The sequence below is a fragment of the Arachis stenosperma genome, chromosome 2 (assembly GCF_014773155.1).
Source record: "Arachis stenosperma cultivar V10309 chromosome 2, arast.V10309.gnm1.PFL2, whole genome shotgun sequence".
Lineage (NCBI taxonomy): Eukaryota > Viridiplantae > Streptophyta > Magnoliopsida > Fabales > Fabaceae > Arachis > Arachis stenosperma.
The window spans coordinates 114,332,227-114,349,686 of record NC_080378.1 but is presented as its reverse complement, the minus strand read 5'-3'; the positions used below and the strand labels follow the sequence as shown (position 1 = coordinate 114,349,686).

General features: G+C 33.3%; 1 protein-coding gene across 1 annotated transcript; it reads right to left on the bottom strand.

Moving 5' to 3' along the window:
• Positions 1 to 1,139: 1,139 nt before the first annotated feature.
• On the bottom strand, positions 1,140 to 14,449 carry LOC130961240 (disease resistance protein UNI-like). Its single transcript, XM_057886998.1, has 3 exons — positions 14,241 to 14,449; positions 13,778 to 13,941; positions 1,140 to 3,453 (listed from the first exon to the last, which is right to left on the bottom strand). The coding sequence occupies exon 3, from the start codon at positions 3,415 to 3,417 to the stop codon at positions 1,708 to 1,710; it is 1,710 nt and encodes a 569-aa protein (XP_057742981.1). The 5' UTR covers positions 3,418 to 3,453; positions 13,778 to 13,941; positions 14,241 to 14,449; the 3' UTR covers positions 1,140 to 1,707.
• Between the last annotated feature and the right edge of the window lie 3,011 nt (positions 14,450 to 17,460).

Sequence of the window (17,460 nt, the reverse complement as noted above, 5' to 3'; positions counted from 1 at the left end):
TAAGTATGAATATATGAGGCATGTTGTGGTTTTTTTTTTTTGTCATACCTGATCATCAGATTTTCATTGCAGTTCGAAAATAAATTTTTTTGTGCTAAATTTGATGTTATGTGAATGAATAGTGATAAGAGACTTATATATGTAGTTTAAATGGTATGGAATTTAAATATTTATAACATAAAATTTATTATGATTAATAATATTATTATGACATTTGTAATATGGATATTTATTACCTTTAGTGAGTTATTTATAAAAATTAATAAATTAATTGTTGCGGTTATAAATTTATTGTATTGTTTATAACGGTAAGATATAATAAATATAGGAATATGAATTCAATGTATTTGGAGGTTACAAATTTATTGGATTCTATTTTTTAGTTTTTTATTTGTATCTAATATAAAAATGTATGTCTAATATCATTTTTTTTGGTTTCGTTTTGATACTCTTTTAATAAATTTATTTTTCTTTAGTTTTTAAATATTCTTTTCAAAATTTATATTGGTAAAATAAAATAGAATTTGTTTTTAATAATAAGTAAAAACTATAATAATAGTTCTTTGTACCTAGTGTTACTTCTAAAAATTAAAATGATTATTTTTTTTAACCAAAGATACAGAGACTCGAACTCGCGACCAATATGGGAAGACTATGCCATTTGAGGTATAACTCATTGGCAAAAATTAAAATGATTATAATAAACATAATTATAATAATAAAATATAATTTTTATTTTTTAAACTTTTAATTTATAAATTAATTGTTGCGGTTATAAATTTATTATATTGTTTATAACGGTAAGATATAATAAATATAGGAATATGAATTCAATGTATTTGGAGGTTACAAAGTTATTGGATTCTATTTTTTAGTTTTTTTTATTTGTATATTTTATTTTTTTTTTTGCTGATTTAAAAATAATAGTTGATTTGGCAAGAATTGAGTGGTTGATTCTAAAGTTGTGCCAAGTAAGCAATATTGCTGACATGGCATTAGTAGGAGAAAAGAAATGTCTCAAAAGTAATGTGGTGTATGCTTATATATCTACTTTTATATATTAAGAATAGATATATCCTAACCATCTATTGAGAAGGTAGATGGCTATAAATAGATATAAGAGTTAGTGTTTCGGTGTGTAGGCCATTTGTGACAAGCACTTGTGTTAGTAAAAAGTGTTCTTTTCATTAGAATTTTTTTCCTCTTGTATTCTCTTATATTCTTAGCTTTCTTGCTAAATATTGAGGGTTAGCTCAAGAGATTGAATGAGTCTAAGTGCCGACACGCTTGTGTTAGAGTGTGTCTAAACTCGTAACAATTTGGCATCAGAGTAAGGTTCGAGGGGAAGCACAAGTAGTTCGTGGATATGGATTTTTGTGTGACCATAGAGCATGTTGAAACTCAAAGAAAAACAAATGTTATTCCTTCTCAATGGATAAATAAAAAGGTTCATTCTTCAAGTGATCCTAGAGGTAAGGATTCTATCTTCTTAGAAAAGAGAATTTTTTTGTTACGAGAATTCTATCTTTTATGGATGTGCACTTCCAAAGAATAGAACATGACAAGGAGACACTCAAGGCTCGTATGTTGAGAGAATTCGATGCTTTCAAAGAAAACATGCTCCAAATAGAAAAAACTTTGAGAATACTTTAAAGTTATTCGAGGGAGCTCGAGTTTGGTTTGAAGAGGCAAAATTTTGACCAAACATTATAAGGGAGATGATAAAGATTGATGAGGACAGTTAACACGTTCTGGGAGCCCATCCACAATATGGCACTTGTGTAGATAAATTGCAGAGTACCTCTCAAGTTGTTCCTTGTGAGGCCAGACATCCAGTGTTTTGTTTCTCAGGGTAAATACATTCTGATTCTTGCACGCTATAGATAGAGCAGCATCTCGAACTATATCATGCATACTGAAATGATCGTTGGAAGTACTATCCAACAAGCCTGAATCTTTTAGCATCTGGATTGACTGGGATATGCTCTGACGGGCGCCCCTCAGTGTATGGACATCATTAAGTATGCCCAAACCATAACAGTACTTCACCAACTCAACAATTAATGACTGATGATACATTTGAGCACACACTAGGAAAATGGACTTGAGCTCCTCGCTTTCTAGATGATCATAACCCATCTTCACATGATTCTCCATGTACTTTTGCACTTCATTTGATCCTTGTTGGTTTTTGAGTCTTTCAAGTTCGCCTTCCCACTCTGATTCGCTCTTGTGCATTAACGACCTTCCGACTATAATGACTGCCATTGGTAACCCTGCACAATAATTCTTAAGGGTTTCTGGCTTGAACTTGGGAATTTCATTTGACATTCCAACCACCTTCTTGAACAATGTCAGAGTATCCTTAACATCTAACTCTGGGACGGAGAAAATTAATTTTTCCTTAACATTGATTTTACCCCGCAACACTTCTTTATATCTTGAAGTGACCAAAATTTTGCATCCCCGCCTGGTGGTGCTAGGAGAATTTTCAATTGCCATTTTCTCTTCCCCTTCCTTTTTGCTGCCCGAATCATTTCTTTCATTGCTAGTCACGTGGCTTGAAACGGCATCGTCATCATCAAATAGAATCCCAATCTTATTGAAGTCCAATTCATCCCAAAGGTCATCCAGGATCACAAGGGTATTTTCCTGTTTCAGCCTCTTTCTCAAAAGTGTTGCTCTCCCATTCTCACCTTCATTTCCAAAAGTTAACCTTAAACCGTCAGCGATATCTTGCTGGACCTTTAGAAGGTCTGGATCTTTCGTCACGATTGCCATGACCACCTTATCAAACAATTTGCTGTCGCCAGCCTGCTTTGCAATTTGTTTGACGAGAGAGGTCTTGCCCACACCACTAGGCCCATGCAGTCCAACCATTCTCACCGTGGAATCTTTTAGTTGCTCCAGGATTTTCTCAATGATACCCTTCCTTGATTCGAATTCAAGATAGTCACCATCAAGTGGATTGCTATCCGCAAACGTTACAGCTGGTGGATGTGAAATATTTGCAAGAATGTCGGGTGTTTCCTGATTTAGCTGCTTGATTGTGGGTGCCAATATCTTCTTTGCTTTTCTGCCAAGTTGACGCCTGTTCCACAAGAAAGAGCACCCCCCGCTAAAGCAACTTGTCTTGGATTCCAGCATTTTGTCATCGTGAAACTCCTTACTTTCTTCCATCTTTCTCTCCACCCTCTTGAGCCAATCTTGAGCGACTGGCGTGATTTCTTCGGCATTGTCTTTTGCAACTTGAACTTGCTCATCTACCGTTTTCTTATTACTTTCAAGAGTCTTAATGAGTTCTTTTAACTCTTCTTCATGGTCTTTGTAATTGACTATATAATCAATTTGCCGAATACTCGCCTCCAATACTATGTCAATAACTTTCTCTACCGGTTTAAACGGTAGGTCCGCCATCTTCGAGACCTATTGTATCAAGAATATGTATGCATCCTGGAAAACAATATATACGGGAAACAAACCAATATGAAGAATGAATCACACAAATTATAAAAAAAAAAAGTATAGATAGGCAATGAGGATACTAAACAATGGACACGTTTGTTCAATTCAATAGGCAGATGATTATGTTCATTATTTTTAATTGGATGATTATTTTTTTTATTAGATTTACTCATACACAGTTAACAATGGTTGGATGTTTTCTCATTATTCACATTGTTTATAAAAGTCATTTACTATCTTATATCTTATATTGCTTTTTTTTTAGTTCATCAAAGATCTAATTCTAAATTATAAAATTATGTTATAAAATTATTTTTTTCTAAAATCTTAAATTGCTAAGAAGATGCATATAAATAATTAGGATTTGGATTCTCTAAATTTTGTTTTTCATTTAAGAAGATGAAGTGTAATCTCTCATCATTTATTTCATAAGTAAAACTAAAAGAAAACGTAAAAGAAAATATTCAAGGATAAGAGATCATATTTTACCCTCTCAAATAAAAAATAAAATTTAGAGAATTTCAAATAATTATATCTCTACGTTATGTCTATTCTAATAATAGAGAATTCTTATGCTCGTCAAGTGTATGACTGGGTTCAAAAGAATGAAGTTTCATGATTGGTCAGTAGTGTCACTTAGCTTGTCAATATTTCTAAGAAAGCTAATAGAGGACTGATGAAAGAAACAACTTTTAGTTTGGAGTTTGGAAGGAACTGGAGGAGGAGGAATTCAATAGTGTTTACGTTAGATAGTCCTCTTCTTGTATTGTGAGCATAAGAGAGAACACTTGCTTCTTACTCACTACTTGGTAGAAAGCAAGGTTACATACAGAATGCAACGGTTGTAAATGTTTGATGATTCACAATGTTAGAGAATTACTAAAATTTTTCTTTTGTTGTCATCATCAAGATCACATTTTGTAGTAATAAGGATCTAAACACTATGAATAAGGAAGAAGAAAACAGAATTGTGCAGAATATGCAGACCATTTGGAATTGAAGAACTAAGGAATTAGACTTATGATTGTTACACACATTCTCTCCCAAGTGAGCCTCATATTTATACACACTTAAGCTTTAACAAGAGGCATCAGTTCCTAACTAACTCTGACTCCAATGGCTAAATAAATTAGTTATGGTCTAACTAATTCTGTTTACTTAATGTGCACGCCAGGTATATCTCTTCCCTTAACATTTCTTCTCAAACTTAATTGGGGTTTAATTCCCAACCTAAGCTTGGACTTGAATTGCTCAGATAGCTTGGTTGATAATGGTTTAGTCAATATATCCACAAGCTGATCTTAGTAGGGATGTTGGTAACAAAATGTTTTCTTTTGTAACAAATTCCCTTAAAAATATAGATCAGTTTCTAAATGTTTGCAATTCCCATGCATAACTGGATTGAGAGTTAGCTAACAAGTGCTCTTATTGTGACAATAGATGGTGGGTGGGATTGGCTGAGGGATTTGTAATTCCTTTAAAAGTTGTTGCACAAACATGATTTCCATTTCAGCAGAGGTCTATTGCTCTGCATTCTTAGTGCTCGACCTGCTTACTTTAGATTGCTTCTCGCACTTCCATGCTATTAGATTGCATCCTAAGAAAACCAAATAGCCACTCACTGTTCTTTTATCATCGAGTTCTGTGGCCCAATCGCATCAGTAAAAAAATAATTCTATAGTCAGTACATTGTGTGAATATCATTTCTTGATTAGGTGTACCTTGAAGACATCGAAGTATCCTCTTCACAGTTTTCTCGATAGTAGGGATACGCATAAATTGAGAGTATTTATTCATTGCAAAGGCAATATCTGGCCTAATAATAGTTAGATATTATAGAGCACCAACTATCACTATAAAAAACGCTAAATACTATTGGATTTATCCACGGATTTACGATATCAGCATATTTAACAGTAGATTTTTTGATAATTACGAGTAAAAATTTGTCGCCAAAAAACTTACCATTGGATTCCATAATCCGAATTCTGACAGTAAAAAGGGTGCGAAAATTTATTTTGTAAGGCCAATTTTATCGTCAGATTTACCATCAAAAATTTTTTACTGTAATATGAATTAGTGAAACGCGGCATTTGACAATGACCAATCCGACCATAAAATTGAGCTAAATTCGAATTCAGAAACCTCTTCCTTCACTTCTGCAACTTCTCCCCCCTCTACTCTCTTTTTCTGTCATCATTTTCTCCCTCTCATCTCTCTTTCTTGTCGTTTCTACCGCCGGCCACCGGTACCAGTGCCTCTTCTCCGCACCCAACGAGTCATGTTCATGCATTGTCCTAGCCGAGTCATCAGAGATCTTGAGATCGCTGCCAGATTTCATCATTGTCGTTGTCCACCGTCATTCCTTCTCTAGGTTAGTGTGAATCCTCTCGATTCTTCAATTTGTCAATTTTTTTTTAGAAAATCCTAACACTAGTTCATTAATGGCAAATGTGAGAGAAGCTTGACGCTGCTACTGCACCGGAAGCACCTCCACCGCAACTCAACAACCAGGTTTAGGTTTTTTATTTTATGTAATTTGTTAATTTTGCATTTGGTTTATTGTTGTAAAATGTAAGTCAGTTTAAAATATTAATTTTCTTTTAAATTTTTTATTTTAAATTTTGTATTTAAATTTTATTTTATTTTTTTTAATTTATTAATTATTAGGATACGTAGTTTTAAATTCATAATTTTATATATATATTCAAGAATTTTAATTAATTGTAATGTTAAATTTTATTTATTCCTTCTAAATTAATTTTTAAATTAGAATTTAATAAGTTATTTTTTTTATTTGGATAGTGTTTTTTTTTTTTTGAGATCAATTGTAGTTCGTTTCTTTCGTAGTTTGTACCGTGTAAACTCCGTACCCAAGACCCAATTCAACCCAACCACTTAATCAAAACCCAGCCTTCCTTTCTTCTTCCTCTTCATTTCACGCTGGGAGACATTGTGGAGGAGGTAAGGAAGACAAAACCCTTGCTTCCAAATTAAACTACTGTAACTTTTTACTCCAAGTTCTAATCACCGCACCGTTTGTGGTCACGCGATCACTGCGTCGAGTTCTACAAATCTATCAGAACAATTTCATAGGTAAGTCACTCTACGACTCCAGTTTCTCTACCCCTTGAATTTTGAAAATTGGTGAGAACCCATATTGAAATTTTGTTAATTTTGGCACTTTAGGTTCAATCTAGCTTGCGGAACTTATTGGGTTTGGTCCGTGGGTACGATAAGGATCCTCAACCCTAGTTAAATTCTTGAATTTGTGTATTGGGTATTGAATTTGGGTGTATATGTGTTGTATATATGTATTAGGTGTGTATGTGTATATGTTGGAGCTTGAATTATAAGCTTTGGAGTTTGGTGGAGGTTGAGTGCTTTTGTTGGATGACTTTGGACCTTTTGGGCGCCTTGGTGGTATCTCGGAAATACGTGAAAATCGGCCAATGTATGATTTAGGTTTCGCGTATATAATATATAATATTCTGTGAAAACTTAGACTAAATGACCATAGGATATGTTGGAAAGTATATGTATATTTATTGCATAGTGTCCTTGATAAGAAGGATGTTTCGGTTTGGTACTTGTTGACTAGTTGGTGATTTAATGAATTGATAACTAATGACTTGAGTACATGAGCACATGAGCCTAGAATTGGTGAGTTATAAATTTGGTTGATGCATTTGGAAAGTGTATGTATGTTATTGTTGACTTGAGGTATGATTTATTTTGGTGGTTGTTGTGGTGTTAAGGAATGACACACTATGTTGATGGTTGTAGGTTTGGTCATGAATTGGATGTGATTTTTAATGAAAATGAGGTTTTGAAGTTTTGTGTAACTTTAGTTTTTGGCCGAATTCCGGCTAGCTATAACTTGGCTTTCGGACCCTCAAATGGTTTCAAATTTGTTTGAAATGAAAATTGGATTTGTGAAGTTTATGCCGTTTGAAGAACGGAGAAAAAATGATTTAAAACGGAAAAGTTATGCGCGTTAAAAGTTTAGGGTCCCAAATTGAAATTCTGCAACTTTTTCAGACTTAGTTAAAAATTTTCATGAAACGTATGCCCACGCGTGCACGTGGCTGACGTGCACGCGTTACCCATAATTTTTTCTTCTCACGTGTGCGCTTAGCCGACGCGCACGCGTCGCTGTATTGCTGCTGCTGCATGGTACAGAAACCAAAGAGTTGTGATGGTACCCTGCAGGTTTTATGCGCGGAGCACAAAACATCTCCACGCGTATGCGTGACTGACGCCTTCCCTTCTCTACTTTTCACGTGTGCGCATAGACGACACATACGTGTGGCCCCTGTTTCATCAAATCTGGGTTTTTGAATATTAAACCTAATTTCAAACTTCTAAACCTCTATTTTCATTCTTTTAGTCATAAAACATAGTAGTAACTCTAGCAGTAAGTTGAAGTTAGGAAATAGAGGTAACATGGAGATGAAGTAAAGGTTGAAAATGATGAGATTTGGGATGACTGTGTGTGGCCGAAATGGTCGAGATGTGTGTGTGGCCGAAATAGTCGAAATGGCAAAATCTGGGTGCAATCCCGCTTGCGTGTTAACTTGAAAACGTGTTCGGATGGCAAGTTGAGGACGAAAGTTCCCTCTTTTGTCGTGACGAGGATGTGGGGAAAGTGGAAAGGTACTCTCCTTCGTATTGTTTCCTCCACATTCTTCTCTGGTTGCAAGGTGAAAAGGCACACTCATTCGATGTGGAAAGACACTCTCCTTCGTGAAACCTTCAGGAGAAGGTAGAAAGGCACTCTTCTTCGTTTATGATCCTCTAAGAGATGTGCAACCTAGAGACTAATATCTGAGTTAGCTACCAGATGTGTCGGGTTCTGGCAAAGTAACTGACACGTGAGCTCACGGCCAATAGAATATACATTCATCATATGCATATATATGCTTTGTTTGTTATGCATTAATTGGGAATGCCTAATTGATTAAATCTGCTAGCTGTTGTAATTGCTACTTGAACTAATTGTTTTTTACCTGTGCTTGCCTTGTCTGTTTGTTTGTCTATGTAAATTATCAAAGATGGAGAAATGGAGGAATGGTGAAACAGTTTAGTGTTTAGATTAAGTTTAAGTTAGGTAGAATAACCCTTAGAAGATCACCCCTCTCTATGGTTGTTGTTTTAGTACTTTAAGTTTTATAACCCGAGAGTCAGCGTTCTAGACTTCTAGGATTGCATCTGGCATTCCCAGGACCTTATATCTTATGTGCATGACACCTTTACCATGTTGAGAACCTCCGATTCTCACCCCATACTATGTTGTTATTTTTCAGATGCAGGTCGAGAGGCACCTCAGTGGGCGTCTGGAGCTTCTGCAGCGAAGTGGGATATGTATATATGTATGTAAACATTCTCCGGGCAGCCTTAGCTTCGCAGGCTGAGTTAGGAACTTATTATTTTGTACCCTTGGTCCTCTACTCTTATCTTTTGTACAATATGTTAGTGAGCTTTAGATTTCTTCACATACAAATAACCATGTTTTCTGAGTGTTGAGCTTTTTATCTTTCGATTTTGCTTATTCCGTTTTTCAAGGCTCCTCGTATAGTATATATCTCCTTTTCATTATTATTATGTATATATATTTTATCTTTAGAGGTCGTAATACATCACCACCTCTATTTTACGGCTTAAGCGTAAAGCTTTGTATGGTAGGGTGTTACATGCAGTCATATTTCATATTGGTTTTTTATCTCTGAATATAATGAATTGTTTAAATTTTATGTCGAACTTACTTTTCCATAATAGAGTTTTAAGATGGAAGTGGGAGAAGGTTGCCTAGTAACGCCTTCTTGAAACCCTTATTTTCTAGAAAATTGCAGAATAATAAGGACTTGTGCACTAAAACGAGTAAGAATTGATATTTGCTTGAGTGCTTGCTTGTTTTAATTAATGCTTGTAATGGTTTTCTATGTGAAAATTTGATAATTCCTTTTTTTTAGGTCTCTGAAATAAGAAAAAACTCTGCCAAATGTGTTGTTAAAATCCTTGTTTGGTTTGTAACAAAAACGAAAATTATATTTGGAGGAGGCTTCTAATTATAGATAAAACTCTGTCGAAATTTCTAAAAAATCTAAAAACAATTGAATGATGAAATTAAAAACAAAAGTATTTTTGACATTGAATGAATAGTAGTCATGAAATGAATAATCTCTCTCTCTCTCTCTCTCTCTCTCTCTCTCTCTCTCTCTCTCTCTCTCTCTCTCTCTCTCTCTCTCTCTCTCTCTCTCTCTCTCTCTCTCTCTCTCTCTCTCTCTCTCTGAAGACATGACGATAGGCAGTGGTGTCACAATTGGACTTGTAGTCGAGGTAGAGAGAGGATGTCTACTGGTACCCCCTAGGACTTCTTAATCATCGTCCTCTACCTCGACTACCCATGGGATATCACAGGCTCTGGGTGTATAAGATCAGCTGTTCATCATGATCCCTAACCCCAACTATGTGGGTCCTTCTGTTATGCCACTCTCGCCACCAGAAAGTTGTCTGTTTGCTTCACCAGAATGAACTCCTCTACCACTTTCACCCGCTCAACAGCCCACTACTTCGACGAGGGTGACACCTCTAGGGACAGATATCATAGTGCCAGAATAATCTCATAGATCTCAATCAGATCTCCCTCCACCACCACCCCTCATACGGATGATGATTTGACCTGGTGGTTTGATGGTGTGAGTACTATTTTAATGTCTTTTAAATACCAATGTATTTTGATAATCTTATTCAACATATGTGTTTGCTAATCTTAAGTTTTTCATTGATAGGTTTACGCTTGACAACAATGCATGTACACATAAGTATACCAATGTCATTAAGCTTATGTACGACAATCCATGGCCGAGCTATAAGAAGATCCTTGCTAAGGCTAGAGAGCGATGGTTTAAGAAGTAGGCGATAAAAACTCAACACATTCAAACTTTAGCTAGTTTATATCTTCTATTTCATTTTATTATGCATTTAATTTTGATTAACTAGTGCTAAATATTTCTTTATACAGAAAAAAATTATATAGGAGAAGACTCACGATGCCATGATCAGGAAGATCTTCGACCATCGGATAGCTAGGTGGCTTCAGTAGATGCTTCAGGACATACGTGAGAGGCGCGACCACCTCACTCAATGGCTCCGCCCGAACATTAAAAAAGAACTCTACATCTATTGGGAGACTAATGAGGATTTTAGGCATTGCTGAGCTACAAACAGAGCTAATAGGGCATGGGTCAGGTCGTCAAAGTATACCAGCAGATTAGTGACTTCCATGGAGACAAAGACCAGGTTGGTATGTAACATGTCTAATTTTGTTATTAAGTTATTTTGTCTTTGACATATAATATCATTATTACTTGATTTAACATATTGTTTCAATATGTATAGTCTAGGTCGTTGGATCATGATATGACGATGACAGAGACCTTCAAGTATACTCACACTTTGAAGGAGAACAAGGAGAGATTTGCTTATCAGTGATCTGTGAATTATTATGTGAGTAAATGTCAAGTGATTTAAAGTTTAACATGTATTCATTTTCAATTAAATGTCGTCCTAATCATAACATGTGTTACACAAGAGTCCTACACGCAAAGATTAGAGGCTGGAACCCAACAATCTCAGCATACCAGAGAGGATGGTAACAACTCTGCTAATTCAGATCTTAATATGGTTTGGCGTGAGATCGCATCTAAGCCGTATAAAAATCGCATCTACAGGTTGGGATCGTTTTTTGTTAACAACCTTCGCACCTCCATATTGAGGACTTCATCTGCCTCTGTCACCAATCCTATTGATTCCAAGGAGAGTGTCAATTTGAGAGAGTAGGTGCAAAATCTCACCCAGAGTCTTCATCAACAAGCTCAGTAGCTGTAGTAGTTTGAGGAGAGGATAACGTGATTCTTAAACGCATGTCAAACACAGATTCTCTCAGGCTAAAACTTAGACAGGAGCTGGAGCAGATTTAGGAAATGCAGCAACAGATGACGGTGTACCACGAACAGATGTGCACTGGTGGTAGTGGCGCTGCTGATGGCAGTGGCGCTGCTGATGGCAGTGGCGCTGCTGATGGCAGTGGCACTGCTGGAGGGGTACCGACATCACCTCCTAGATCGCCGCCTCAGCAGGACTAGCGGGATGATGACGACGACGACTATCAGGATCTGTAGTGATTAAGGTTTTTATTCTGATTTATTTGATTGTATCTTATTTATTTGACTTTTTATTCTATACATATACTTAATATTTAATAAAATTCTTACTTGATTTTCATTATTTAGAATTTGACTACTTAAAAAAATTTAAAAAAATAAAAAATAAATACATTTACCATCGAATTTACTGGGAGGAAAAATTCGACGGTAAGTTAGCGTGAAACAATATAGTGTGGCGCTAAATATTTTTTTGATCAAAGAATTCACCGGTAATTATTGTCGGATTTTGATTGAAAAATTCGACGATAATTAATTACAGGCAAGAGTTATACCGTCAATTTTTTTCCGATAGTAATATATTTATCGGCGAATTATTTTCGTTATTCTACCAATAAATCCGATAATATTCAACGTTTTCTTGTAGTGTATGCTTCTGTACTTCTTGGGATCTTCAAACGTTTTAGATGATGATTCTGTCTAAACATGATAGGAACGAAGAACGATAAATTGATCTAGCGGCTATTCTGTCCGAATTTCGTCTAAAAAACCCAATTTCTCCTCTAGTCCGTCCATTCTATCATCAAGTATTTTGCCGCGCAGCCACCGCTGCAATAGTGGGAGTGGATCCTCTCCAGTGAGAAAAAAACTAGATGGTATCCAGTGTTCAATCTAACCATTCATTGCGTTCTCTCTCTTATTTATTTCTGGTCCCACTCATAGAATCAAAGGTGATAGATCACACTGAATTCTATCAATTGTTAAAAAAACTGAAGAGGATCTTTTTCCCTGCAATAGTTTTCCCAACAATTTTCTTTTTAATACTTCTTCGGACATTTCGTATTTTCTATGACTACTCTTCCTTAAACTGGGGAAGCGAACACTGTCTCTAATATCGGTTGTTCGGTACCATATTTTATATTTTCTATGACTCCTCCTTAAACTGGAGAAGCCAGCACTTTCTAATCGCTACCCTGCAAAATGCCATTCTCATCTTCATTCCCATCGCATCCATAAACCCCATATCAATTTTTTCCAACTCTCCCATCCTCTTGATATTATCATGAGTTTTATTTCTTTTAATCACATTTACGTATTTTATTATACCTTATTTTAGTACTTTTATTTATGTATTTCTGTATGTTAAGGTTTTAATGAATTATAATAAAAGAAATTTAAATTTAAAGGTTAAAACTTAAAAGATCGATTCTAATATTATATTATATTATGTTATATTATATTAACATTAGTTATTTAATAATTAAGAACTATGCTATATAAAGTAGCAAATTTTTTATTTGTCACGTCAACGAAGGTGTTGTTGCGCTTCATGTTATTTTTTTATGTTCTCTTTTACCATACCTAATTTTTAAACAACATGACACAAATACAAAAGGTTGAATCTATTTTTATATCCATCATCTTTTAGACAAATTAAGCACAAATTTCTTAGCCAATAGCCATTATAGAATTTCCTTTCTTTGATAAGGGACTTGGTTAATCATATTTATTTTGTGCTGAGAGCACGGGCCGGTTTTGTGTTATGAAACAGGTGATGCGTCTTGTACTCTTGTTTCAGTGCCTCCCGACCAGCATGAAAATTAAAAAAAAAAAAGTTCTTATATAGATGAGATTTTTAGATCAATTAATTATATATTACATATGCAATATATACCAATTTTCATGGACAGACATATTATCAGCTTCCCTTTAATATCCATATTATATTCTAAATGCTGTGTTTTTCATAAAAACTTATAAAGTTTTGGTTAGAAAGCAATTTGCATTGGATTAATAACAATGTCACCTTGTTATTATCGATTTTTTTTTAAATAAAAAATAGTTACACAAAAGCATGAAAAAAACAGATCAGACAAATATTTCAGAGAGAACATCTTAAAAGATGACCTCCAAATATATTGTTTATCTACAATAAAGATTTGAACATTCTCGTTAATATTATTTAAGTAGACCCTTCTTAATAATAATCTAAATATAAATTATCTTTGTTATTAATTAACCAATTCTTATTAAGCGTCCTTATTAGAGGTAATTTAATTTTGCCTTTCATAAACATTTACATATTCATCTTAGCCATCGATTCCAACGAAAAAACAACACAGCAGGTAGCACTTTTAGGATCATACCTTGAGACCAAACAAATTACTAATAGTAGTAATGAGGCACTTCTTATTGTATAACAGCTAACTCCATTTTTGATTCTACATCTTTTTTTATCCTCCAGTTGCGTCTCCCCCTCACATTTTCTTCCCCTTTTTCAATACTCAAAAAGTATTTTCAAGCTTCAGCCCTGCAAAATTCATTCTCAAGTCAAATGAGTTTACCAAAATTTGTTAACATTAAAGGCCACTACTTTTGCTTATTATAAACCTATACTTTGCTTTATATGAAACTTTTAAGTTCATGTATAAAGCTACTACACAGATGAATTATCCGAATAAAGTTCGTTTTCTTTAATCTCTATCATTCATTTCAATTAATGTATAGTTTCTTTCGTAACTATCTAGTTACTTGATTAATCCTAAAGAATCATTAATAAGGGAATAAACAACAAAGAAACAAATCTTTAATTTGTATGTATAAACAAACCTCTATTTCTTGATCACTACTATCCCGGCCAACAAACTCAAGAGAGAGGACAAGCAAGAAGTTTTGTTATGATGAATCAGATAACAAAGGCGATTTTTTTTTTTTTTTTGTGTAAATCATCAAGTATGCAAAGCTACAAGATGGTGTTAAAGCAAAACTATATATGATGGACGAAAAAGAAAGTGCAAGGCTAAAAGATGTTATTAATTTCCAAGCACGATATTTTTTCTATTATTGTATTATAAATTTATAACTGTATAAGATATATTTTAAAGGGAAAAATAGTAATTTTATATATTTGGGGTATTTACAATATTCGCTACTCTCAACCAAAAATATATCACTGAAATATGCAGCAAAAATAATTAAAGAAAAACTGCGCTAGTAGTTTTTATTTTTTATTTTTTGGTATTAATAGTTTTTATTTTTTTATTTTCACTTATTTGAGCATCTTATTCTTTTGACCAAGCGGAACAATTTAAAACTAGGTAAACAAAATATTTATTTATGTAAGTTTTACTTTACGAAAATAATTTTTCTTAGTAAAAACTAAAATAAAAGATTAATGAGTAGTGCTAGGGAGCCAATGGCTTAAGTGTACAATGTATACAATGGGCTAAATTTTTGGTCCATGAATAAAATGAACATATCCGGATACCAAGGATAATAAACATCTCAATAAAAAATTAAACCGATTTTGGGGTTCACCAAGGATCGAACTCTTGACCTTTCGAATCTAGAACTTTAATACCATATCTGAAACCACTCATCCCAAAAACATAACCTGACAGGACAATATAACACTAATGGTCATATCTCTAATACTTCTTAAACCTCCATTGTGCACATTGTACGCTTAGGCCATTGGCTCCCTAGACTTTTTCAAGATTAATATTTGATGAGCCAAAAAATTAAAACACACCCGCTGAATACACACAAGTGACAAGACACAACCCCAATTATTGATAGAAAGAGAAGCCTCACGGGATCAAAGGCACAAAAATTGGAAGTGCTTAAAATTCAAAAGATAATATGTGCGTTTTGAACCATTTATTGGTCTAATGCATGGCCCAGTGACTAATAATTGTACCTTAATCTTTTTGCTTTATATCCTTATCAACAAAGTGAAAACAAGACTGGGGTAGCAGTGTAGCACATTCATGATTCATCACCATTATTTAGGATCGTTGGATCGGCACCAGATTCAAGTTCAACTCTCTCTCTCCTTTTTTGTTTTGGGTCTTCTTGTGTTTACTGTTGTATATTTCTCCAATTGAAAAGGAGACAAATTTGCATATGTCCAAAAAAAAAAGGAGACAAAACATGCAGAAGTATTGAGAACCAGCCGTGATATTTTCTAATAATAATAATAATAATAATAATAATTTTTCATAAATATCCACCAAAGTAAAATAATAAATTGGGTAAAGTAAAATAAAATAGTCCTAATCAAGCTTTTTTTAATATAAAATATTTGTCTCATTTTTATTTGGTATAGGACTTTCAATCAAAATTACTGTAAAGTGACGGGCAATCTTTTTTTAAATATTCTTATGATAATATTTTTACATAAAAATAATATTATGAATTATTAGATAATTTGATATATTTGACTAACTGTCTAAGAATTCACAATATTATCTTCATTTAAAGATGTTATCTAGTGAATTTTTTTTTATTTATATCATGGAACTTTTGGGAGTAAGTTAAGAAAATTGGCAGTAAATATTTTAGAGATGTGAAGAAAAATGATTCTATAATAAAAATAAATTATCATTATTTATATTATATTAAATATTTTATTTGACTTTAAGAATTGAGTCATATTATCAACTCACCTCTTTTTTTAACTATGTAATTCATAAAGATCAAGTTACAACAGGCTTTATTTTCTGGGTTTAAGTTTAACCCAAGTAGTGAAATATAGGAATTCATAAAGTGAGTGTGACTAAGTATGTGTTAATGTTAGTGTAAGACCAAAATATGGATATGCATTTATATTGTTATGAATATTGGTGAGACATCAATGATAAGGATAAAGATAATATCAAATTGTTGTCAAAATATGAATCTTTTAGATATGTTATTTAGATTTATCTTTGTTTCGTATTATTTGATGCGACATGAGAGTTTTGGAGAAAATTTTTATATCCAATCAATTATTTGATCGAAAAGTTCATGCATAAACAGAATATTTCGTGTATGTTCTCATAAAGTTCATGAAATTATATGTATAGCTTATTTCTTAAGGCTTATGCCATAAAATTGATGAAATTATAACGTAGTTTTGAAAATTTTTTTTTTTTCAGGTTCTATCTAATGGAATTTATAAGAGTTGCATGCAGAGGAGAACATCACTTGTTATTTTTTAAAGTCTAAATGCAAAATGGTGACTGCTCCAAAAGAACTTATCAACAATGAGAATTCAAGAGTGTATCTAGATTTCACATGGCCAACTACTTTTCTTGAATTTACTTCACACACATAGAAATTATAGATCTGATGCAAGAACTATTGATGCTTTCTCAAGGTGGCTAACAAAGGCAACAAAAGTACATAACAGCATGAGTTTTAGCTTCAAACGTTATATTGCTTCACTTATATACTCTGCCAATTTTTAAGCTCACGTAAGTTTTTCCTTTATTTATTTTATAAGGCTATAGCTATAACAATGTAAAAGGAGAAGAGATTCTTTAGGAAGAAAACGACTTTGTAATGAGAGTGAATAAACACATCATCACACTGATCAAAACAAAAAATGTAATTTTTTTTACCTATTTGTCGCTGTTTTTAGAATTAATTACTAAATTACTTAAGGAATGGAGAACAACTTAGTTATTATTAGGCCAAAATGCCAAACCACTTCTTATTTTATATATATATATAATCTACAATATTGAATTATATATTGTTTTTATATTTATTTAATTTTTATTTTATATTCATTTTTTTAAGTAATTATTTTTTTAATTGTGTAAAATTATTAAAATGATCATTACGTTTTATTAAATGGTAACGGGTTCTAATTATTTTATTTTATTATTATTTCTTTTAAGACTCAATCAAATGGAGTTTATATATAAGAGTTGCTTGTACAAAGTTATTGTGATTTGTGAACAAAAAAGTCTGCAAGAAAATCACTTGCCTTCTTCCGTGCTCAAGAAATGAAGGACAAAATTGTCAATTCACCAAAGAAACTAATTACCGAAGAGAATCCAAA